This window comes from Salvelinus alpinus, chromosome 1 (assembly GCF_045679555.1).
Source record: "Salvelinus alpinus chromosome 1, SLU_Salpinus.1, whole genome shotgun sequence".
Taxonomy (NCBI): Eukaryota; Metazoa; Chordata; class Actinopteri; order Salmoniformes; family Salmonidae; genus Salvelinus; species Salvelinus alpinus.
The window spans coordinates 56,919,803-56,944,771 of record NC_092086.1 but is presented as its reverse complement, the minus strand read 5'-3'; the positions used below and the strand labels follow the sequence as shown (position 1 = coordinate 56,944,771).

General features: G+C 41.9%; 1 protein-coding gene across 1 annotated transcript; it reads left to right on the top strand.

Annotated features, from left to right (window-relative positions):
- Positions 1-14,293: 14,293 nt before the first annotated feature.
- prl (prolactin) lies at positions 14,294-17,384 on the top strand. The gene is made up of 5 exons (XM_071411257.1): positions 14,294-14,389; positions 14,480-14,592; positions 15,691-15,798; positions 16,331-16,513; positions 16,674-17,384. The coding sequence occupies exons 1-5, from the start codon at positions 14,350-14,352 to the stop codon at positions 16,860-16,862; spliced, it is 633 nt and encodes a 210-aa protein (XP_071267358.1). The 5' UTR covers positions 14,294-14,349; the 3' UTR covers positions 16,863-17,384.
- Positions 17,385-24,969: the final 7,585 nt, after the last annotated feature.

The following is a 24,969-nucleotide window of genomic DNA, read 5'->3' as shown; positions in this document are numbered from 1 at the left end:
AACATGGCAATAAAGGAGAGAAAAGAGGGACCAGTTTAATGTTTTAAGTGGGATGCTGCAGTTTTGCATATTATTTATTTTTCTTAAATTGAATTTTATTTCACCTTTATTTAACCAGGTAGGCTAATTGAGAACAAGTTCTCATTTACAACTGCGACCTGGCCAAGATAAAGCAAAGCAGTGCGACACAAACAACACAGAGTTACACATGGAATAAACAAACATACAGTCAATAATACAATAGAAAAAAGTCTATGTACAGTGTGTGCAAATGAGGTAGGATAAGGGAGGTAATGCAATAAATAGGCCATAGTGGCGAAATAATTACAATATAGCAATTAAACACTGGAGTGATAGATGTGCAGAAGATGAGTGTGCAAGCATAGATAATGGGGTGCAAAGGAGCAAAATAAATACAATAAATAACAGTATGGGGATGAGGTAGTTGGATGGGCTATTTACAGGTGCAGTGATCTGTGAGCTGCTCTGACAACTGGTGCTTAAAGTTAGTGAGGGAGATATGAGTCTATATCTGTTCTTAGTTCTACATTTTTTGAATGGGGCATGCTTATTTAAGATGGTGAGGAAAGCACTTTTAAAGAATAACCAGACAACCTCTACTATGGTGCAATATTCTATTATTATGTTGTTCAGATTGTATTCGTTTTGAATGGTTACATTTATATGCACTTTGTTAATATATATTCAAAACGTTATACATTAAATGCAAATGTTTAACAGCATTCTTTTTTAATAACAAACCAATGCATTTTTAACTACATTGTGGTTAAGGTAGAGTATGATTTCATTTAATAATTTAATTAGAATTGTTTTAACACCAATCATATCGCAAACTGACTTGAAAAAATACAAAACATATATTTTTTAAAGAGCCGTTTGGGAGCCAAAAGAGCCGGCTCTTTTTGGGGAGCTGAGTCGAACGAGCCGGCTCACTGGAAAGAGCCGGAATGCCCATCACTAATTACAAGGGGTCTATGACTCGAGTCTGGTAAACGTAGTCTTTTGGACACAGCCTACAGCTATTACTATACCATGTTCCGTACTTTGCATAATGCTATATAAAGAAAGCATGGGCATTTAACGTCCAAACTCCCAACAAGTGACGTTGCTCGCAACAACAAAAAAACGGGGACACTGAAGAGAGAACCTAACATCCATGGTGAGATCGCCGATGTTCTTATACCATCTTTGCCGACGCCCCCCTTCACCCAACCCACTTCCCTCCGTCTCCCCTAGATAAGCCTCGGGCATGTCCATTAATAGCTCCTATAGATTCATATTCACCACGAGAGGCTCAACTCTAGTTCTAATTAAATTACCATTAAATGCCACCCAATTACCTTGTCCTGCAGTGGGACTGGATTTGACCGGAATGAACAGGGACTTCAGTTCAATGCATAACTGGAACAGGAACACAAATGTACTGAAAGCAGTAGGTTTACACTACACATTGCAGCAATGCACCGGTCAGACCCTCTTGACATTAGAGTTACATGTACATAGCCTATGTTTTCATTTTTTTTATTTTACCTTTATTTATACAGGTTTTTCTCATTGAGACAACATCTATTTTCCAAGAGAGACCTGGTCCAATAGCAGCAGGGAGAACAGCGTTTCAGACCAAACAACTTACATACACTAAACACAACATTAAACAAAACTATAAACGCACAAAGTACGACAAAAACATTGTACATTTAAAAACACAAATGTCTTGACTAAAAACAGCTGGCCTAAGAACAATTACACTCTACTATGATATATACATCGATCAAGTGTTTAAACTCCACCAACGAAACTAGATCATCACATTTTAAAATGTTCAGGAGAGAATTCCAGGAACACGGGTCTAAGTAACTAAAACTATTTCTACCATGTCCTGTTCTAATTTTTGGTACTGTTAGAAGCAAATGAGAATGGGACCGTAATTGATATTTATTTACTGACCTGACAAAAAAATAACAGATAAAATGGCATTTTACCCAATATGGCCTTATAAATCAGTGTATACCAGTGTTTAAGCCTAAGCAAGGTCAATGACGACCAGCCAACAGCGCTGTAGAGATCACAATGATGTGTTATACGTTTATGATTTGAAATGAACCTGAGGGCTGCATGATACACTGAATCAAGTGCTCTCAGGGTAGTGAGAATCAGGTTAGTGAGAATCAGGGTAGTGAGGGTAGTGAGAATCAAGTGCTCTCAGGGTAGTGAGAATCAGGGTAGTGAGGGTAGTGAGAATCAAGTGCTCTCAGGGTAGTGAGAATCAGGGTAGTGAGGGTAGTGAGAATCAAGTGCTCTCAGGGTAGTGAGAATCAGGGTAGTGAGGGTAGTGAGAATCAAGTGCTCTCAGGGTAGTGAGAATCAAGTGCTCTCAGGGTAGTGAGAATCAGGGTAGTGAGCGTAGTGAGAATCAAGTGCTCTCAGGGTAGTGAGAATCAGGGTAGTGAGGGTAGTGAGAATCAAGTGCTCTCAGGGTAGTGAGCGTAGTGAGAATCAAGTGCTCTCAGGGTAGTGAGAATCAGGGTAGTGAGGGTAGTGAGAATCAAGTGCTCTCAGGGTAGTGAGAATCAGGGTAGTGAGGGTAGTGAGAATCAAGTGCTCTCAGGGTAGTGAGAATCAGGGTAGTGAGGGTAGTGAGAATCAAGTGCTCTCAGGGTAGTGAGAATCAAGTGCTCTCAGGGTAGTGAGAATCAGGGTAGTGAGCGTAGTGAGAATCAAGTGCTCTCAGGGTAGTGAGAATCAGGGTAGTGAGGGTAGTGAGAATCAAGTGCTCTCAGGGTAGTGAGAATCAGGGTAGTGAGGGTAGTGAGAATCAAGTGCTCTCAGGGTAGTGCTCTCAGGGTAGTGAGGGTAGTGAGAATTAAGTGCTCTCAGGGTAGTGCTCTAAGGTAGTGAGGGTAGTGAGAATTAAGTGCTCTCAGGGTAGTGCTCTCAGGGTAGTGAGGGTAGTGAGAATTAAGTGCTCTCAGGGTAGTGAGGGTAGTGAGAATCAAGTGCTCTCAGGGTAGTGCTCTAAGGTAGTGAGCGTAGTGAGAATTAAGTGCTCTCAGGGTAGGCCCGCAAATATATAACATCCCTAAAATCTAAAACCGACAGTAATGTACATCGTACCAGCTCCTTCCTGGCCTCAAAAGAAAAACAAGCCTTATGCCGGTATTAAAATCTTTTTTTCAGCTTGAGCTTCCTTATCAAGTTCTCTACATGCACAGTGAAGCTCAGCTTATCATCAAAAGCTAAAGATAAACTACTACCACCTGAATAAAGAACAGTATCATCTGCATAAAAAAATGAACTTCCGCTGTTTCAATAAGATCCCCAATGTTGTTGACATATGTTTGAATCAATGAGAACACCTTGTAGCCTCAGCTTTTACAAAACATACAAAAACTTGCTCGAAGTTAGCGCATGGCTGTTCAAGTGTATGCCCAGGGCATCTTCTCTTTTACATCTGTAGGCGATAGCCGTTCTTCCTCTGTACATCCAAAGCCTTCTGCTCGTCACAATGAGCAACATAGCAAGAACATGACATAGGCCAGAGACAAAGAGATCACCGTGGCACACAATAAAAGTTTCCATCGAGCCAAAACTGACCGCAGAGCAGCTTTAATCCCAGTATAAAAGTATTAAATCCGACCTATCAGTGCAGATGTCTGATCGTAGTCTTGTGTGACAGCAAGTGTATTGAGGAATTGCTATGCTGAAGCCTCCAAACAATTTCAAAGGTTTCCTAAAGTACTAGTGAATGTGATCCTACGGACAGAGGGGGTGTGTTGCATTTGGGTCTGTGTGTTTGTGTCTGTGTCTCTGTGTGTGCACTACAGTAACGTATAGAGTGCCATACGTATAGAGTGCCTGGGGGAGGTAGTGGAATTTCCTTTACACAAACTTAGCAGAGCCAACCCCTTTCACTGGAGAGAGAGAATTCACAAAATGGAACAAACACCAAATTGAGACTCTGCATGCAGAATTCTGAAAAAAATCTCCTCTGTGTACAACGTAAAACACCAAATAATGCATGTAGAGCAGAAGAAGGCCGATACCCGCTAATGATCAAAATCCAGAAAAGAGACGTTAAATTCTACAACCACCTAAAAAGGAAGCGATTCCCCAAACCTTCCATAACAAAGCCATCACCTACAGAGAGATGAACCTGGAGAAGTCCCCTAAGCAAGGTGGTCCTGGGGCTCTGTTAACAAACACAAACAAATCCCACAGTGCCCCAGGACAGCAACACATCTGACCCAACCAAATCATGAGGGGAAAAAAAGATAATTATTTGACACATTGGAAAGAATTAACAAAAAAAAACAGCAAACTAGAATGCTATTTGGCCCTTAACAGAGATTACAGAGGCAGAATACCTGACCACTGTGACTGACCCAAACTTAAGGAAAGCTTTGACCATGTACAGACTCAGTGAGCATAGCCTTGCTATTGAGAAAGACTGCCGTAGGCAGACCTGGCTCTCCAGAGAAGACAGGCTATGTGCACACTGCCCACAGAATGAGGTGGAAACTGAGCTGCACTTCCTAACCTCATGCCAAATGTATGACCATATTAGAGAGACGTATTTCCCTCAGATTACACAGATCCACAAATAATTCAAAAACAAACCCGATTTTGATAAACTCCCATATCTACTGGGTGAAATACCACAGTGTGCCATCACAGCAGCAAGATTTGTGACCTGTTGCCACAAGAAAAGGGCAACCAGTGAAGAACAAACACCATTGTAAAAACAACTCATATTTATGTTTATTTATTTTCCCTTTTGTACTTTAACCATTTGCACATCGTCACAATGCTGTATATATACATAATATGACATTTGTAATATCTTTATTATTTTGGAACTTCTGTGAGTGTAATGTTTACTGTTCATTTTTATAGTTTATTTCACTTTTGGATATTATCTATTTCACTTGCTTTGGCAATGTTAACATATGTTTCCCATGCCAACAAAGCCCCTTGAATTGAATTGAGAGAAGTTGCAACAACCCCTTTTAGAAAGAGAGGGAGAGAGCAGAGGAGGGAGAAGGACAGAGAGAGATATAATATGTGCAGAGAGAGATAGAGGCTCTGCCAACCATTTTAGGTGAGTGAGGGAATGAGCAAGGGAGAAGAAAAAAAGCACAGTAAAGCCAACTCTTTGAGAAAGAAAAGGAGGGAGAGAGAGAACAAGATGGAGAGAGAGAGGCACCATGGTTAGATTCCACATGGGCAGGACATGACAAAGAACTGTTTCGTTATGGCAGGGAAGGAATGTTTCAGATGGTTTTTCAGGTCCTCTCTCTACCCCCCTCTCTCTCTCTCTCTCTCTCTCTCTCTCTCTCTCTCTCTCTCTCTCTCTCTCTCTCTCTCTCTCTCTCTCTCTCTCTCTCTCTCTCTCTCTCTCTCTCTCTCTCTCTCTCTCTCTCTCTCTCTCTCTCTCTCTCTCTCTCTCTCTCTCTCTCTCTCTCTCTCTCTCTCTCTCTCTCTCTCTCTCTCTCTCTCTCTCTCTCTCTCTCTCTCTCTCTCTCTCTCTAACCCCCCTCTCTCTCGCTCTCTCTAACCCCTACTCTCGCTCTCTCTCTCTCTACCCCCCACTCTCTCGCTCTCTCTCTACCCCCCACTCTCTCTCTCTCTCTCTCTAACCCCCACTCGCTCTCTCGCTCTCTACCCCCCACTCGCTCTCTACCCCCCACTCTCTCTCTCTCTCTCTACCCCCCTCTCACTCTCTACCCCCCACTCGCTCTCTACCCCCCACTCGCTCTCTACCCCCCACTCGCTCTCTACCCCCCACTCGCTCTCTACCCCCCACTCGCTCTCTACCCCCCACTCGCTCTCTACCCCCCCGCTCTCTCTACCCCCCCGCTCTCTCTCCCTCTCTCTCTTGCTTTGTTGTCTCTTTACTCCCTCCCTCTAATCGTTTTGTTTTCCTCATATTTGTGGTTTCATCAATGGTTTGCATAAGATCAGGCAGGCCAACTCTTCTTCAGGCTCCTACAGAGATCACATCTATCTGAGTCTATCATCCATAGCCACACCCCTGGCCTGAAGCCACATCCCCCATTCCTCTACTCCACATCCCATCAAGCCAGCACAGCACAAATACAGCCACACCTACAATTATTGTTTTAATAACAGTAAGCAGTGGAACATTGAGAGAAAAAGACAAGAGAGAGAGAGAGATTTGGAGAAGTTTTGTATTTTGTGTTACAGCAGTTGGTAAGGAAATGTTTGTTAAGGAGAGAGAGCGAAAGAGAAAGAGAAAAAAAGTTTGGGAGTAGTTTTGTGTTCAAGTAGGGGTTGGTAAGGAAAGGGTTGGTAAGGAGAGACAGCCAGTGGGAGTTGCTTAACTCCAGGGTCACCTCTAACGGGAAGGAAATTACAATTAAAGTCAGATGTATAGGTCATACTAGGGGGGGGGAGGAGGAGTGTTTCATGTGTGTGTGTGTGTGTGTGTGTGTGTGTGATGAGAAACAGCCACAGTGAAAGGAGGACGTAGGGGGAGGGTGTCAGCCAGCAGCAGAGGCACATGGGTAATCTATATGGTGAACGTCCATGCGGTGAGACCGGTTGTTCCACACATGTTGAATTTGTGTACTGAAAACCCATATATAGGACCTTGTGTTTATCCCATAAACACCACCTACAGGGCTGGAGAGCAACTTGTGAACGATACACTGAATAGTCTACTCTCCACGCATATAGACGCCTGCACACACACACACACACACACACACAAAAGAACAAGGAACAAAGTTACATGCTTATACAAGGGCACACACATAAAATAAAGCTATATACCTTAATTCACACACTATCATAGATAGCACACATAAGCATACTTAGCAAGCATACATTCATTCTCATGCAAAACACACACACTGCTCTAGATTCATGAGGAGCAATGCTCTGGCTTGATGGCTTTCTATGAGTTCTCATTTATTCCCCAATAATGGCCGTTTTATGGTTACCCAGGGAGACCAGAGACCATTTCTTGAGGACACAGGAGCACTTCAGTGAAGTGTAGGCCTAATACCAAACACATGAATTCTAGCCTGGGTCTCTCTCTATCTGGAGAGAAGAGCAGCCTCTGCTGGCTCAATAAGGTGTGCCAGTCCTGAACAACTCAAGCCCAGTCCATGCATTTGGCCACATTCTGACATATTTTTTCTTTGTATGGAAAAGAGAAATAGAATTTGTGCCATTAGGCTGGATTCGAGCCCACTGTGACACAGTATATCGGTGCACTGACAGCGGCAGCTCTAACCGCTATACCACCCCAGGCCATATGTAGATAATGTATTGAAGATAATGAATTGATGTCAATGGGATGAAAATTCTAGACAACATTTGTATTTTTTTTAATAGAAAAAATACAAATGATAAAAAATGTAACAAAAAACAGCCCTGAAACGAAACGTAGGCTGAAAATAATTTGCACGTCATCTTATAGGAAAAGACTCACAGAACCAACTGAAGTCACACTTTCAATTTTGGCACTTCAAGCACAAATATTTCATGCTTTGACTAAAACGATGACTTATTGACTTACATAGTTGTGCAACTCCATGGGGAAGCTTTGGCTATCGTCTTTTAGTTCGGAAATTTGGATTTCTAAATGGTGTGGGCGTTTAACGTTCTCAAAACGGAAATTACAGATTATTTAAAGGAATTACAGTGTCTTCAGAAAGTCTTCACAGCCCTTGACTTTTTCCACATTTTGTGTTACAGCCTGAATTTAAACTGGATTAAAATGTGATTTTATGTCACTGATCTATACACAATTCCCCATAATGTCAAATGAATTAAAAATGAAAAGCTGAAATGTCTTGAGTCAATAAGTATTAAACCCCTTCGTTATTGCAAGCCTAAGTAAGTTCAGGAGTAGAAATTTGCTTAATTAACAAGTCACACAAGAAGTTTCATGGACTCACTCTGTGTGCAATAATAGGGTTTAACATGATTTTTGAATGACTACCCCATCTCTGTACCCCACACATACAATGATATGTAAGGTCCCTCAGTTGAGCAGTGTATTTTGAAAACAGATTCTACCACGAAGACCAGGGAGGTTTTCCAATGCCTCGCAAAGAAAGGCACATAATTGGTAGATAAAAAAAGCAAACATTGAATATCCCTTTGAGCATGGTGAAGTTATTTATTATTTATTTATTTTATTTATATTATACTTTGGATGGTGTATCAATACACCCCTCACTACAAAGATACAGGCGTCCTTCCTAACTCAGCTGTCAGGGAGGAAGGAAACCGCTCAGGTATTTCACTGTGAGGCCAATGGTGTTATTCCAAAACATGGATCCTGTTTGCAATAAGGCACTAAAGTAAAACTGCAAAGAATTTGGCAAAGAAATTAATATTTTGTTTGGGGCAAATCCAACAACACATCACTGAGTACCACTCTTCATTTTTTTAAACATGGTGGTGGCTGCATCATGTTATGGGTATGCTTGTCATCGGTAAAGACTAGGGAGTTTTTTAGGATAACATTTTACGGAATAGAGCTAAGCACACGCATAATCCTAGAGGAATACCTGGTTCAGTCTTCTATCCAACAGACAAATTCACCTTTCAGCAGGAAAATAACCTTAAACACAAGGCCAAATATACACTGGAGTTGCTTACCAAGACAACATTGAATGTTCCTGAGTGGCCTAGTTAAAATTGTGGCTTAAATCAGCTTGAAAATCTATGGCAAGGCTTGAAAATAGCTGTGATCAACGATCAACTTGACAGAGCTTGAAGAATTTGAAGAATAATGCACAAATATTGTACAATCCAGGTGTGCAAAGCTCTTAAGAGAGTAACCCAGAAAAATTCACAACTGTAATTGCTGACAAAGGTGATTCTAACATGTATTGATATTGATATTTCTGTATTTCATTTTCAATAAATGTGGTGATTCTAACATGTATTGATATTTCTGTATTTCAATACATTTGCAAAAGATTTCTAAAAACATGTTTTCAATTTGTCATTATCTGGAATTGTGTTTAGATGGTGAGATTTTTTATTTATTTAACCCATTTTGAATTGGGACTGTAACACTACAAAATGTGCAATAAGTCAATGGGTATGAATACTTTCTGATTGCACTGTAAATAACTTTCTGAGAACTCCACAGGTACGACACATGTAAATTCATTTGCTTAGGCAAAACACATGTCTTTTTAATTGTGGCATGGCATCAGTGAGATTTGAACATATGCTCTTTTGCTCTCTATCCACGGAATTAATCCACTATGCCTCCAGAAAAACACGCCATGTTTTTTTTTATCTCATAAAAAGCTGTTCATTTTAGTCTATTCACACAGACCCTGTATCAAAAGAAACAGGCACTCATTAAGATCAGGTGTGGCCAACTAATGGACAAACTTAACACACTTAACAAGATAGAGGATAGAGAGTGTTTTGTTGATGCCGAGAACGCAATATATATATTTTAAATACCATTTTTTTTACATTACTAAGGTTTTCTTCACTTTTTTTATGGGAAGTTTTCTTAACGTTCTGAGATAATGACTTTAAATAGAACCATGAGGAAACTTGTAGAGAATGTATTGCTGAAGTTCTGAAATTCCCACAGAAGAAAATAGTTTGTAACATTCTCTGAACAATTTGACAACATTACTTTCCACCACGCTCTCACCAAATTCTAAGAAACATATGGTTCTCAGAATGTTATGTGCTAACTGGGGTGTGCTTTACAGCGGTAATGTTACTCATTCATTGACACATTGGCATCATTGATGCTGATAGGATGTGTGTGAAGACAGTAAATGGTACACATTTGTTCGTACAGGATTGGAATTACGCACTGACACTTGAGGTTTTCCCTGTAAAGATAATGGTCTGGGCTAACATTTTAAACACATATGGGGTCATCTAAGCTGCCTGTGTGAGCAACTAGGTTTGAACCCAGGTAATCTGTGTGCAACAAGACTGTGCTAGCCTGTTGAGCTAAAGTCTAGGCATTCGCTTAGGGAGATAACACAAGTCTTCAGGACTCAGGAAACTCATATGTTAGCGCAAAGTGCTGCATCAGATGACACAGCCTCCACAATTGTCCGACCTTAACCCAATTGAGATGGTTTGGGATGAGTTGGACCGCAGAGTGAAAGAAAATCAGCCAGAAAGTGCTCAGCATATGTGGTAACTCCTTCAAGACTGTTAGGAAAGCATTCCAGGTGAAGCTGGTTGAGAGAATGCCAAGAGTGTGCAAAGCTGTCAAGGCAAAGGGTGGCTACTTTGAAGAATCTCAAATATAATATACTTTCTTGGTTACTACATGCTTCTATATGTGTGTTATTTCATAGTTTTGATGTCTTCACTATTATTCTACAATGTAGAAAATAGTAAAAATAAAGAAAAACCCTTGAATGAGTAGGTGTGTCAAAACTTTTGACTGGTACTGTATACATTTGTAAGGGCATTTTTGCTTTTAATTAGACGGGTAAGATTTAGAATCAACGGGGGAGACAGATTAGGAGACAAATTTGGGAAAGGTGGAGAGGGGGATTCAATCCCAGGTTTGAACTCCATGATTAAACCCCAGTCTCCAGGTTTGCCTGTATGTGGGCCTGCACAATCTAAGGATTGTTGAGCGGAGTTTGTGTTACATTGCTGTGGGAAAGTTTGTGTAAGTCACCAGTGATTGGTGGGACTTATTCAACAGTCATGAAGAAGCTTCCAGATCAAGACCAGGATCCAATATCGTAGTCAACCTTCTGGAATATTCTTAGAACATTCTCAATGTAGCGGAGGTGAGTCGGACTCACGTTCTCGTGATGAGGTAGCCCTGCCTGCGACTTCAAAACCAGTGTCACCATCTAATGCATTGGCATTCATAGTCGGGTTCCCTGCTATTGGGTTGCCAAATGTATTTATTTATTTTGGAAACAAAACATTTACAGTACAGACTATTGTATGGGACAATATACAAACGTTTTCGAGAAAGATAATTTGACAAATGTCATTTTATTGAGTCAAGGTATTTATAGGTTTCTTTTCAATTTGATAAGAGATGATAATGCAATTAATAAAAGGTTGTGTCATTCGATTTGGAGTGGGGTTGGAGGGGTCCCTCCTGAAAAAGTTTGACTACCAATGCTCTATTGGTTAAGATGTTAGTTACCGAGCGGGAGACTGGGGTTCAGATCTTGGATCATCAGTGGCAGTAATGGAAGGTATTACATCACCACACATAGTAGTCTGCCAGAGGACAATAGAAAGGTTACTTTCCTCTGTTTAATGTTTTTTCAGATATTTAATTCTAGAGAGTAGACACTATATAGAAGGGAAGAGAGGAGCTGGTAGCAGTGATTCCTGGATTCAACCCCACCACATGCGGTCACGAGCATACTCGTGCTGATAGCAGTGGTGTTAACCACCAAACCACCCCAGTCCAGGCAATGTGGAAAGATTACTTGCGTGGATTACAAACTGGGTGGCAGTGTGGCCAACCCGAGGCTCATTGAAAGTGGTTAATTTGTATTTACATTTTTTTATTTTCTCTCCAATTTCGAACTCTCGGGAGAGGCGAAGGTCGAATCATGCGTCCTCCGAAACATGACCCGCCAAACCGCGCTACTTAACACCCGCCCGCTCAACCCGGAAGCACCAATGTGTCGGAGGAAACACCGTTCAACTGACGACCAAAGTCAGCCTACAGGCACCCGGCCCGCCACGAGGAGTCGCTAGAGCGCAATGAGCCCCCCCCCGGCCAAACTGACCCCTAACCCGGATTACGCCGGGCCAATTGTGTGCCACCCTATGGGACTCCCGGTCATGGCCGGTTGTGACACAGCCTGGGATCGAACCCGGGTCTGTAGTGACGCCTCAAGCACTGCGATGAAAGTGGTTTTAGTGAGAGAGAATGAGACAGTGTAATAATGGTATGATAAGAAATATGGTAATTTAGCAAATGCTTTTAGCTGCTGAATATACCTACAGGGTTCCGTGAACACTGGTCACACTGGCCAAACTGAAGGGAAGAAAGAGCCAACAGCACACTAACAACACTATCAAATACTCAGCTAACAACACCATCAAATACTCAGCTAACGACACCATCAAATACTCAGCTAACGACACCATCAAATACTCAGCTAACGACACCATCAAATACTCAGCTAACGACACCATCAAATACTCAGCTAACGACACCATCAAATACTCAGCTAACGACACCATCAAATGCTCAGCTAACAACACCATCAAATGCTCAGCTAACAACACCATCAAATACTCCGCTAACAACACCATCAAATACTCCGCTAACAACACCATCAAATACTCCGCTAACAACACCATCAAATACTCCGCTAACAACACCATCAAATACTCCGCTAACAACACCATCAAATACTCCGCTAACAACACCATCAAATACTCCGCTAACAACACCATCAAATACTCCGCTAACAACACCATCAAATACTCCGCTAACAACACCATCAAATACTCCGCTAACAACACCATCAAATACTCCGCTAACAACACCATCAAATACTCCGCTAACAACACCATCAAATACTCCGCTAACAACACCATCAAATACTCCGCTAACAACACCATCAAATACTCCGCTAACAACACCATCAAATACTCCGCTAACAACACCATCAAATACTCCGCTAACAACACCATCAAATACTCCGCTAACAACACCATCAAATACTCCGCTAACAACACCATCAAATACTCCGCTAACAACACCATCAAATACTCCGCTAACAACACCATCAAATACTCCGCTAACAACACCATCAAATACTCCGCTAACAACACCATCAAATACTCCGCTAACAACACCATCAAATACTCCGCTAACAACACCATCAAATACTCCGCTAACAACACCATCAAATACTCCGCTAACAACACCATCAAATACTCCGCTAACAACACCATCAAATACTCCGCTAACAACACCATCAAATACTCCGCTAACAACACCATCAAATACTCCGCTAACAACACCATCAAATACTCCGCTAACAACACCATCAAATACTCCGCTAACAACACCATCAAATACTCCGCTAACAACACCATCAAATACTCCGCTAACAACACCATCAAATACTCCGCTAACAACACCATCAAATACTCCGCTAACAACACCATCAAATACTCCGCTAACAACACCATCAAATACTCAGCTAACAACACCATCAAATACTCCGCTAACAACACTATCAAATACTCCGCTAACAACACTATCAAATACTCCGCTAACAACACTATCAAATACTCCGCTAACAACACCATCAAATACTCCGCTAACAACACCATCAAATACTCCGCTAACAACACCATCAAATACTCAGCTAACAACACCATCAAATACTCAGCTAACAACACCATCAAATACTCAGCTAACAACACCATCAAATACTCAGCTAACAACACCATCAAATACTCAGCTAACAACACCATCAAATACTCAGCTAACAACACCATCAAATACTCAGCTAACAACACCATCAAATACTCCGCTAACAACACCATCAAATACTCCGCTAACAACACCATCAAATACTCCGCTAACAACACTATCAAATACTCCGCTAACAACACTATCAAATACTCCGCTAACAACACTATCAAATACTCCGCTAACAACACTATCAAATACTCCGCTAACAACACTATCAAATACTCCGCTAACAACACTATCAAATACTCCGCTAACAACACTATCAAATACTCCGCTAACAACACTATCAAATACTCCGCTAACAACACTATCAAATAAACAGCTAACAACACTATCAAATAAACAGCTAACAACAGGAAAAAGACAAGATGTGGTGTTCTCTCAAATCTGGGAGTAACACATGACAGTTAAAGAGGCTGTACAGAATTTTTGACAGAAATGATCAGTAACTAAACTTCCATCGTGTACTGTATCTTCAAGTTACACAAATACAGTAGATCCCACCTTGTAGGACGAGTCAAATGATTCCATTCAAAACTCATATTAAATGGAATCTAATTGCCCTTCAACCACCCCCCCAGCCCCCCTCTCTTTTTTCCAATAGCTTTTGTCCACCTCACTATCTCACCTTAAAAAATACCATGGGTATTGATGAGTACATGCCTAAGGGACAGACCCCCCCCCCCCCAAAAAAAAACAATGTTTCTCATTAGTGATCAGGAGAGAACTAGTTCTGAACAATGCGCACAGTCACCAGACTTATGCATTCACAAATTAAAAAGACAAGGGCATTATATAAGGGGGGGCGAGAAGGAACGACAGCCAAAAAGCAGGAGGAAGGACAAGAAGACAAGGCGAGAACAGAAAAGGAAAGAAAGATGGCTCGCCGATCCCAGGGTACCAAACTCCACTTAGCAGGTGAGATGAAATGTGTGTGTTTAGTCCGTGTGTGAGTTTTTGATGGAGGCAAGTTGACTAAAGCCAAAGCTCTCTCTCTCTCCCCTCTAGTTCTGTGTCTAGTTGTGTCCTGTCATGCCATTGGCCTTAGTGACCTAATGGAGAGAGCTTCCCAGCGATCAGACAAGCTTCACTCACTCAGCACTTCCCTCACCAAGGACCTGGTCAGTAACAACATTCCCAGCTAGCACATTTGGTTCCTTGGAAGTTGTGGGAACGTATGTTTTTGGTTTCACATTGGTTGTGGGAATGAAGTCATACGTTTCCTGACCGGTAAAACTGAACGCTTTTTAAATGTTCTGAGAACAGAAGTGAAAATGTTGCCTTTTCTGGGAACATTTATCTTTAGGTTGCAGGGATGTTCTGAGAACCTTTTACTCTGGTTCCTGGAAAGTTTTCCTGGGAGGTTTTATTAACGCTCTGAGAACTAAAATGATCGGTTATTTGGAGGATTTTGAATAACTTCCTTAAAACTTTCACTGAATATTTCAATAACACTTTCAGATTATTTTGGGTAAACTTTGAGCTCCAATCACAGATGTGGCACATGGAAATGCATTTCCTTTGGCATTCATCATGCAACTTTTTTTATGTGACTCCTCTATCCTTGGAATTCGTCCACTGCACCACCAGGATGGGGATAATATGCCACGTTTTATTTTACGCATACAAAGCTGTTAATTTTAGTCTATTCAAACAGAACCCATTTCTAAAGGAAACAAGCACTCATTAAGATCAGGCGTGGCCAATTAGTACGCGCAGCCAACCCACCTGAACATGATTTTAAATAGACCCATGAGGAAACCTGTAGGAAACGTTATGCTGAAGAACTGAGATGAACGTTCTCTGAACTATTTGAGAATATTCTCAATGCCAAACCAGTTTAAGAACGATAGAACATTTCAAAAATGAAAATGAAATGTAACCACGTTTGAACTTTTAGGAAACGTCCTGTTAAAGTAATGAAATACCAAGAAATTCATGTTTTTTTGTCAAGTTCCTTAATTAAATGTGCTGAGAATGTTCCAAAGCCAAACAACTATCCTGTACCATTCCCAGAAAGTTGTGAGAAGGTTAATAACCATAGGACAACCATGCACGTGTACTTGGGTCTGTGCGCATATGTGTATCTGTGTGTATACCTGGTCTGTTTGTGTTCAAGATGTATGTATCGTTCGTTAAATTATGTTCAGAGTATTGTGTCAGAGCATGTTCAACTTGAGTTAACTTTATAACCACTTTTGTGCCGTTCTCTCTCTCAGGACTCTCACTTTCCACCAATGGGACGAGTGATGATGCCACGCCCGTCTATGTGTCACACCTCCTCACTCCAGACACCCAAGGACAAGGAGCAAGCACTCAAAGTATCGGTCAGTAAAGCTCTGTGCTCTCCTCACTCATCTCTTTCATCTCTCTATTAGTTATAATCTCTCCCCCTTCTCTCTTTTCCCAATCTACCTGCTTGAGTACTTCATTGATCCAATCTACAGCCCTGTACTGCAACAACCTCTAGCACCTAGGCACAGATCTGAGAGGATTGGAGAGCTGGGAGCAATATGCATCCAGCAGTCTTAGATTAGTGGAGTCGCGGAGATGAAGGAAAGGAGACAAGGAGAGGAAGCCTCCTAACTCAGATGTACCCTTCCTCTCCTCTCGCTCTAGGTTTGTCTCATCCCTATGGTGTATCTATGTTAGTATTCACTCCGTTCTAAAAAAGCAGCGCATTTAACAACCTGCACAAGGCCTTCCTTGACTAAACCCCCAATCGCTACTCCTAATCCCCTTCGTCAAGCTTGATTAAGACATTTGTGTTGGAGCGTTGCACTCAGTAAAACTGCAGGAGCATTCTACAGTGTGCCGGATCTGTCTTTCCTTCATGGCTTTACCCATTGTGTTCCTCAGGAGAATGAGCTGATCTCCCTGGCTCGCTCCCTCCTCCTGGCCTGGAACGATCCCCTGCTGCTGCTCTCCTCGGAGGCGCCCACTCTGCCACACCCCTCCAATGGCGACATCAGCAGTAAGATCAGGGAACTGCAGGACTACTCCAAGAGCCTGGGAGATGGACTGGACATAATGGTCAACAAGGTGGGTGACTGACGCTGTGCATCTGTGTGTTTTTATGTGAAGCATACCAAACTGTATATGTATTAGTGGGTTTAGTTCAACAATTGAACACTGTGTCCAAGGTGACAACCTTTTGGCACTATCTTCTGCTTTAAAATAAAATGTCTCTCTCTCTCTATAGATGGGCCCCTCCTCCCAGTACATTTCTTCAATCCCCTTCAAGGGTGGAAACCTCGGCAATGACAAGACCTCCCGCCTCATCAACTTCCACTTCCTCATGTCCTGCTTCCGCAGGGACTCCCACAAAATCGACAGTTTCCTTAAGGTCCTTCGATGCAGGGCTACCAAAATGCGACCAGAAACATGTTAGGAGAAAATGGCAGGCATTTTGTTTCTGGATTGTTCCATTTTCAAACTGATACAGAGTCCAAATGGGGTAGCCATTTGAAGGAGAATTCAGGGGATTGTTTGTTGAGTTTGATTTTGTGACATGACTAATGCTGCCATCTACATTACATTTGGAATATTCATAGACTATACGTTGTATTCAACCTGTCATCTGAACCACATTTTACCAGTGTAATATACAACTTAAGGTTTTATTATTGTTTAAGTTCTGTAATGCATTTCATCAACAATATGCAACCTAATATTGGCACTTATAATCATTGAATAATCATATTCAATGATTTACATAGATAACAAAGGATCCCTCCAAGTCATTCTTAGTAGATAGAGGGCTATGTTGATAGTTGACCAATGACCATCATGATAACATTTGCATTTTAGAACATGATTTCTCAAGTCACTTATCGAACTTCCCTTATACTATACACAATGTACTGTTTCACTAAATACCAAATAAAACTCTTTATTGCATTATAAAACATGATTACTTGCAGTCCAACCAGAGCTGTAGATCACTTTAAAATGTGAAACCGGGTTCAAACTTTATGCAGGCACTCCGTGTGTCCTCATATACATTGTTATTACTGTACGGTAACATACTGTAGGTATATGATGAGAGAGAATTTTATATATAGAGAGATATGCAACAGCCGGGTGAAAACCTGACTCCTCTCTTGGCCGCTCTGTAACCTGACACCTGCTCGCCATATTTGACAGCTCTGCTCTACTCAAGAGGATGAAGCAAAACCAGAGCACAGCCAAGCAGCCTACCGTGCCAGCGCGAGTCGACATGTCAGACTATGAAGTGTCAGTGCAGCAGCTCAGTGATCTGTGTGCCAACGGTGACGGTTACTACAGCGTGCCAATGCACCATGTCGTCAAGGTGTTCCCCAGGAGATATGTTGGAAACGTATGAGTTTCATTTGCTTGGGTTCAATGTGTCAATGAAATGTTCATTCTAAACTTTATAGACAGGTATAAGGCTATTTGATCAACTTTGGTCTTGGCAACACTTATCTGAAGGTAAATATGACTATTATGATATCAAAATGGAGTATAGCCTAAGTGAATCCACTGGCCTAAGTCATATACACTGATTGTACAAAACATTAAGAACACCTGCTCTTTCCATGACAGACTGACCAGGTTAATCCAGATGAAAGCGATGATCCCGTATTGATGTCACTTGTTAAATCCACTTCAATCAGTGTAGATGTTCAAGCCTTGAGACAATTGAGACTTGGATTGTGTGTGCCATTCAGAGGGTGAATGGGCAAGACAAAAGATTGAAGTACCTTTATAACAGGTTATGGTAGTAGATGCCAGGCACACCAGTTTGTGTGTCAAGAACTGCAATGCTGCTGGGTTTTTCACACTCAATGGTTTCCTGTCTGTATCAAGAATGGTCCACCAACCAAATGGCATATAGCCAACTTCCCACAACAGTGGGAAGCATTGGAGTCAACATGGGTCAGCATCCCTGTGGAACACTTGACACCTTGCCCATGCACCTATGAATTGAGGCTGTTCTGAGGGCAAAAGGTGGTGCAACTCAATATTAGGAAGGTGGTCCTAATGTTTTGCACACTCAGTGTACAGTAGTTACTTCTGATAGCCAATAGAACTACTGTAGCCTATGTTGTGAAAATAACTTATTTGTTTACTTTTATCATCCTGATTTTTTTACGAAACATTTGTTGACAAAAGCCATACTGAAACAAAACTGATTAGATGGCTTAAATATTAGCATATCACTTAAGATAGTCTATGATGGAACAGAGAGACAAAAGAGTTTAAAATAGGCTGACACTTATTCCCTAACTAAACTATAAGGCAAAATTTTAATAATTTGAGGGCATGCATGCTCTCTACCTGAATCTACCATACACACCTCCCCCCACCCCCACACCTTGAATAGACTGATTCTATTTGGGTGAACAATCTGTGTGGATGTGAACACACACACACAGATACAGACACACGCGCTTCAGTGCCACATATCAGTTTGCAAACAATGTAAAAAAAAAAAATTCAGTTAATAAAGCCGCTTACAAACATTCTCTTTTTTGCTTTCTTGAGTGAGGTAGCTCCAAAATGCAGGTGTTTCCGCCTAGCTCAGTGCTTTCTGTGGTGTTTGGTGGGGCAGCCAGAAAATACAGAGCATAGGGGTTCGTAATGTTCCCTAGTTGTGCCGTGATTGGCTCAGTGTTCTGTCACTCATGGGGACACTACGCCACCGCAAAATATACAGGGAGAGCTCGGAAATTCAAGGCCCTTGGGTGCTGCCATAGAGTTACATTAGAAGTGCCTATCTAAGAAGGCTCAAGGTCATTGGCCACAGATATGACATCAAATCACGTTATATCTACCGGAGCTTTAATTGGACTGATCATGTCAACGTCATACTTTCAAAATCTAAGCTAGCAGTCATCATCATGAATCAAGTCAACAATCTATTGGCAAATCCTTTTCAATCCTTGTCATTTGAAGAGAAATGATGAAGAGAAATTATAGATAATGTATCGGTGCTCATTGGGCCATTGGACATACACATTACACAACAAGTTGGAAATCGCAAATTCTACAATGAGTGGTTTGGAAGGAATCAGTGGCAAACTGCAAACATTACAAAGCAATCACTAGCCTGCTATAGTGGGTGTGTGGTCCAAGTCTGGGTTTAAGAGTCTCTTTTCCAAGCTTTCGACATTGGCAATGCTGTCAATCGAGCATGACTTCTGCCGTGTTTTAAACAACTGGAAACTCAGAACTGGGACTTCAGTTAATTCGAGAGAACTGGGAACGCTGCAAGAAACGAACTCCGACTGGGAGTTCATCCAACTCGGGAACTCAGTCCTCTTTCTAGAGCTCCGATCTGAAGATCACTGACATCATGATCCGACCTTGTTTCCCCCCCCCCCCCCCCGAGTTCCCAGTTGTCTTGAAAGCACCATAAAACCAGAGAATGCCAGACTTTGATGACAAAGTTTGATGACAAAATTTGCCCATGAAGGACCGCAGCACCACCTTCCTGTTCAGGTGAGCACAGCACAACAACGTGAGTCCAAAATGGTTTTGTATGTTGCTGCATAAATTATGTAATATGCCAGGGAGATATGTATACTGTAGTTAAGAAAGTAATACTAAGTGTATGTTGTGTAGTAAGCTGTTAGCTGTTGGTGGTGCACATGTAACCTATAGCCTGTTTTAGAAAAATGTAATAATCAAATATTGTAAAAGTTTTAATTGTCTGCTTATATGCCCCCTTTATTTATCCTGTACATTTCAAAAGTGCTGAACAAATAGTTATTGATTACGTCCGTCCTAGCTCGCTCAATAATGTCTTAATCAAAATTACAGATTGCCTCTTACTGTATCTGCTCGCCATCGCCTTATGCCATAGTTTGTACATCTCAATTGTCAGTAGAAACCACTTTTGTTTAAGCAAGTCAGCCATATCAGCTATGTTTTTTGAAAAGGCAGTAAATGAGGCTGAATGAACTGTTTCGCTGCCAGACAAGGTTCCACTGACAGCCAGGTGTAGCAGTGGAAAGGATTCATTCCATGTTGCTGATAAGAAAGATCTGCTGTTGGGACAGCTTTTTGTAGGACCCAAATGTTTGTGGCCATTGTTTGTCACTGTTATAGTGCTTTCAATGTATTGTTTAGTGTTGTGGCTTTGCTTGCATGCATCGAAAACATTTTTTATTTTGTTTGCCCCACCAAAATATACATGCTAAAATCACCACTGGTAATGGCACACCTAATAACACATCCCTGTACAACCTTATACCACTGCACATTTTTTACAGTAATGACATTTTTTACAGTGCCTTCAGAAAATATTCACACCCCTTGACATTTTCCATATTTTGTGTTATAGCCTGAATTTAAAATAGATTAAATTGAGATTTTTGGTCACTAGCCTTCACACAATAACCCATATCAAATTTGAATCATGATTTTAGAAATTTGTACCAAAATTGTACAAAAAAATGAAAATAAATGAAAAGCTGAAATGTCTTGACTACGTATTGACTCAACTCCTTTGTTATGGCAAGCCTAAATAAGTTCAGGAGTAAAAGTTTGCTTAACAAGTCACATAATAAGATGCATACACTCACTCGGTGTGCAATAATAGTGTTTAACATGATTTTTGAATGAATACTTCATCTCGGTAACCTACACATACAATTATCTGTAATGTCTCTCGGTTGAGCAGTGAATTTCAAACACAGATTCACCCAAAAAGACCAGAGATTTTCCAATGCAAATAAGATCACCTATTGGTAGATGGGTAAAAAAAACAGACATTGAATAATAACCTTTTGAACATGGTGAAGTTATTAATTACACTTTGGATGGTGTATCAATACACCCAGGCACTACTAAGATATAGGCGTCCTTCCTAACTCAGTTGCCGGAGAGGAAGAAACTGCTCAGGGATTTCACCATGAGGCCAATGGTAAAACAGTTAGAGTTTACTGTGTCTGATAGGAGAAAACTGAGGATGCATCAACAACATTGTAGTCACTCCACAATACTAACCTAATTGACAGAGTGAAAAGGAAGCAAGCCTGTATGGAGTAAAAAATATTCCAAAATATGCATCATGCTTGCAACAAAGCACTAAAGTAATACTGCAAAAAATGTGGCAAAGCAATTAACTTGAATACAAAGCACAGGCAGGTAAATCCAAGATGGCGCAGCAGTTAGACGTGTTTGTTTTCGTCCCATGTAAATAGTCTTTTTTTTTTTTTTTTTATACATTTCAATCTCTTTTTTCCATTTTCGAAATAAATATACATTCCTGCAACACGTCTCACCCAACGTGGTACGGATCAGCAATTTTTTTTAGACCTTATAACTGGAACCTCCATCAGCAGCTGGCCAGCTAATTAGCTACTAGCTATTTAGTCATTGTTAGCCTCTGCTAGCGGTCTTTACCTTTAGCTCAGACGCCTGCCGCTCTAGCCTGGAAAGCCCGGATAATACCTGCCAGTCTGCACAGCGCGATACCATCCTTGAGCATATCGGACTGCTTTGTTCCACTACATCACCGGATTTCTGCCGCAAGCTCTGGACCATTACACCGGATCTTCGCAGCTAGCTAGTTGCTACCTAGGAGCTATTGTGGCTAACGCCCTTGTCCAGAAGCATGCACCAGTTATCCTCGAAATATCCCCATCTCCTGGCTAGCAAACAAAGTACACCAACTACAACACTTCTCTTGCCAACTGGCCTGAACCCTTTGTCGACACGGAGCCCCGCCGATCCATCACGACTGGTCTGCTGGTCTACTGACGAAACTCGGCCGTTGCGTCGTGAATGTTTGGTGATGATTCATCTGCTATCCCCGGCCTGCTAGCTCCTTGAACGTTGTGTCTTCCGCTTGCTCAACGTAGTAATCGACTACAGGACGGTTCCCTGTTTCATCTAGTGCTGCTCATTGGACCCTATGATCACTCGGCTACACAGCCAATGCCTGCTGGACTGTCCATTAACACAGTACTTCATTTTGGTTGTCTTCCCCAGCCTCAAACTCAGGCCCTGTGTGTAGCTAACTGACCCTCTCTGCCCATTCATCGCCATATACCCGTTGTTATTGTCCTAGCTGTTTACTCATTGTTGTCTCTCCCAATCAACACCTGTGATTGCTTTATGCCTTTCTCTAATGTCAATATGCCTTGTATACTGTTGTTTAGGGCAGCTCTCATTGTTTTATTTTACTGCGGAGCCCCTAGTCCTGCTTAACGTGCCTCAGATAGCTCCTTTGTCCCACCCCCCACACATGCGGAGACCGCAACCAGCTTAACTGGCGCCTCCAGAGATGCAACCTCTCTCATCGTCACTCAATGCCTAGGTTTACCCCCACTGTACTTGCACCCTACAATACCCTTGTCTGTACACTATGCCCTGAATCTATCCTACCACACCCAGAAATCTGCTCCTTTTATTCTCTGTTCTCAACGCACTAGGCGACCAGTTCTTATAGCCTTTAGCCGTACCCTCATCCTACTCTGTTCCTCTGGTGATGTAGAGGTTAACCCAGGCCCTGTGTTCCCAAGCGCTATCATTTGTTGACTTCTGCAACTGTAAGAGCCTTGGGTTCATGCATGTTATCAGAAGCCTCCTCCCTAAGTTTGCTTTATTCACTGCTTTAGCACACTCCGCCAACCCTGATGTCCTAGCCGTGTGTGAACCGTTTGCTGCCCGCACCCGCCCGCCCGACTAGCATCACTACCCTGGACGGTTCTAACTTAGAATGTGTGGACAACTACAAATACCTCGGTGTCTGGCCAGACTGTAAACTCTCCTTCCAGACTCATATTAAACATCTCCAATCCAAAATCAAATCTAGAATCGGCTTTCTATTTCGCAACAAAGCCTCCTTCACTCACGCCGCAAAACTTACCCTAGTAAAACTGACTATCCTACCGATCCTCGACTTTGGCGATGTCATCACAAAATAGCTTCCAATACTCTACTCAGCAAACTGGATGCAGTCTATCACAGTGCCATCCGTTTTGTTACCAAAGCCCCTTATACCACCCACCACTGCGACCTGTATGCTCTAATCGGCTGGCCCTCGCTACATATTCGTTGCCAGACCCACTGGCTCCAGGTCCTCTATAAGTCTATGCTAGGTAAAGCTCCGCCGTATCTCAGCTCACTGGTCACAATAACACCCACCCATAGCACGCGCTCCAGCAGGTATATCTCACTGGTCACCCCCAAAGCCAACACCTCCTTTGGCCGCCTTTCCTTCCAGTTCTCTGCTGCCAGTGACTGGAACGAATTGCAAAAATAGCTGAAGCTGGAGACTTATATTTCCCTCACTATCTTTAAACATCAGCTATCTGAGCAGCTAACCGATCGCTGCAGCTGTACATAGTCCATCTGTAAATAGCCCACCCAATCTACCAACCTCATCCCCATATTGTTTTTATTTACTTTTCTGCTCTTTTGCACACCAGTATCTCTACTTGCACATCATCATCTGCTCATTTATCACTCCAGTGTTAATATGCTAAATTGTGAATAACTTCACTACTATGGCCATTTATTGCCTACCTCACGCCATTTGCACACATTGTATATAGACTTTCTTTTTTCTATTGTGTTATCGACTGTACTCTTGTTTATTCCATGTGTAACTCTGTGTTGTTGCTTGTGTCGCACTGCTTTGCTTTATCTTGGCCAGGTCGCAGTTGTAAATGAGAACTTGTTCTCAACTAGCTTACCTGGTTAAATAAATGTGAAAAAAAATATATATAAAAAATCCTGGCTTAGTAAGAACGCCACCAAAAACTCTGAAATTTCCATCCCCAATCACAACATTTTCCGTCAAGACACGGAACTGCTAAAGGGGGCGGAATTACAATCTACTGTAGAGATAGCCTGCAGAGTTCTGTCATACTATCCAGGTGCCCAAACAATTCGAGCTTCTACTTTTAAAGATCCATCTCTCCAGAAATAAGTCCCTCACTGTTGCCGCTTGTTATAGACCCCCCTCAGCTCCTAGCGGTGCTTTGGACACCATATGTGAATTGATTGCCCACCATCTATCGTCAGAGTTCGTACTGCTAGGTGACCTAAATTGGGATATGCTTAACACCCTTGCCGTCCTACAATCTAAGCTAGATGCCCTCAATCTCACACAAATGATCAAGGAACCTACCAGGTACAACCCCAAATCCGTAAACATGGGCACCCTCATAGATATTACCCTGACCAACCTGTCCTCTAAATACACCTCTGCTGTTTTCAACAAGGATCTCAGCAATCACTGCCTCATTGCCTGCGTCTGTTATGGGTCCGCGGTCAAACGACCACCCCTCATCACTGTCAAACGCTCCCTAAAACACTTCTGCTAGCAGGCCTTTCTAATCGACCTGGCCCGGGTATCCTGGAAGGATATTGACCTCATCCTGTCAGTAGAGGATGCCTGGTTGTTCTTTAAAAGTGCTTTCCTCACCATCTAAAATAAGCATGCCCCTTTCAAAAAATGTAAAACAGATACAACCCTTGGTTCACTCCAGACCTGACTGCCCTTAACCAGCACAAAAACA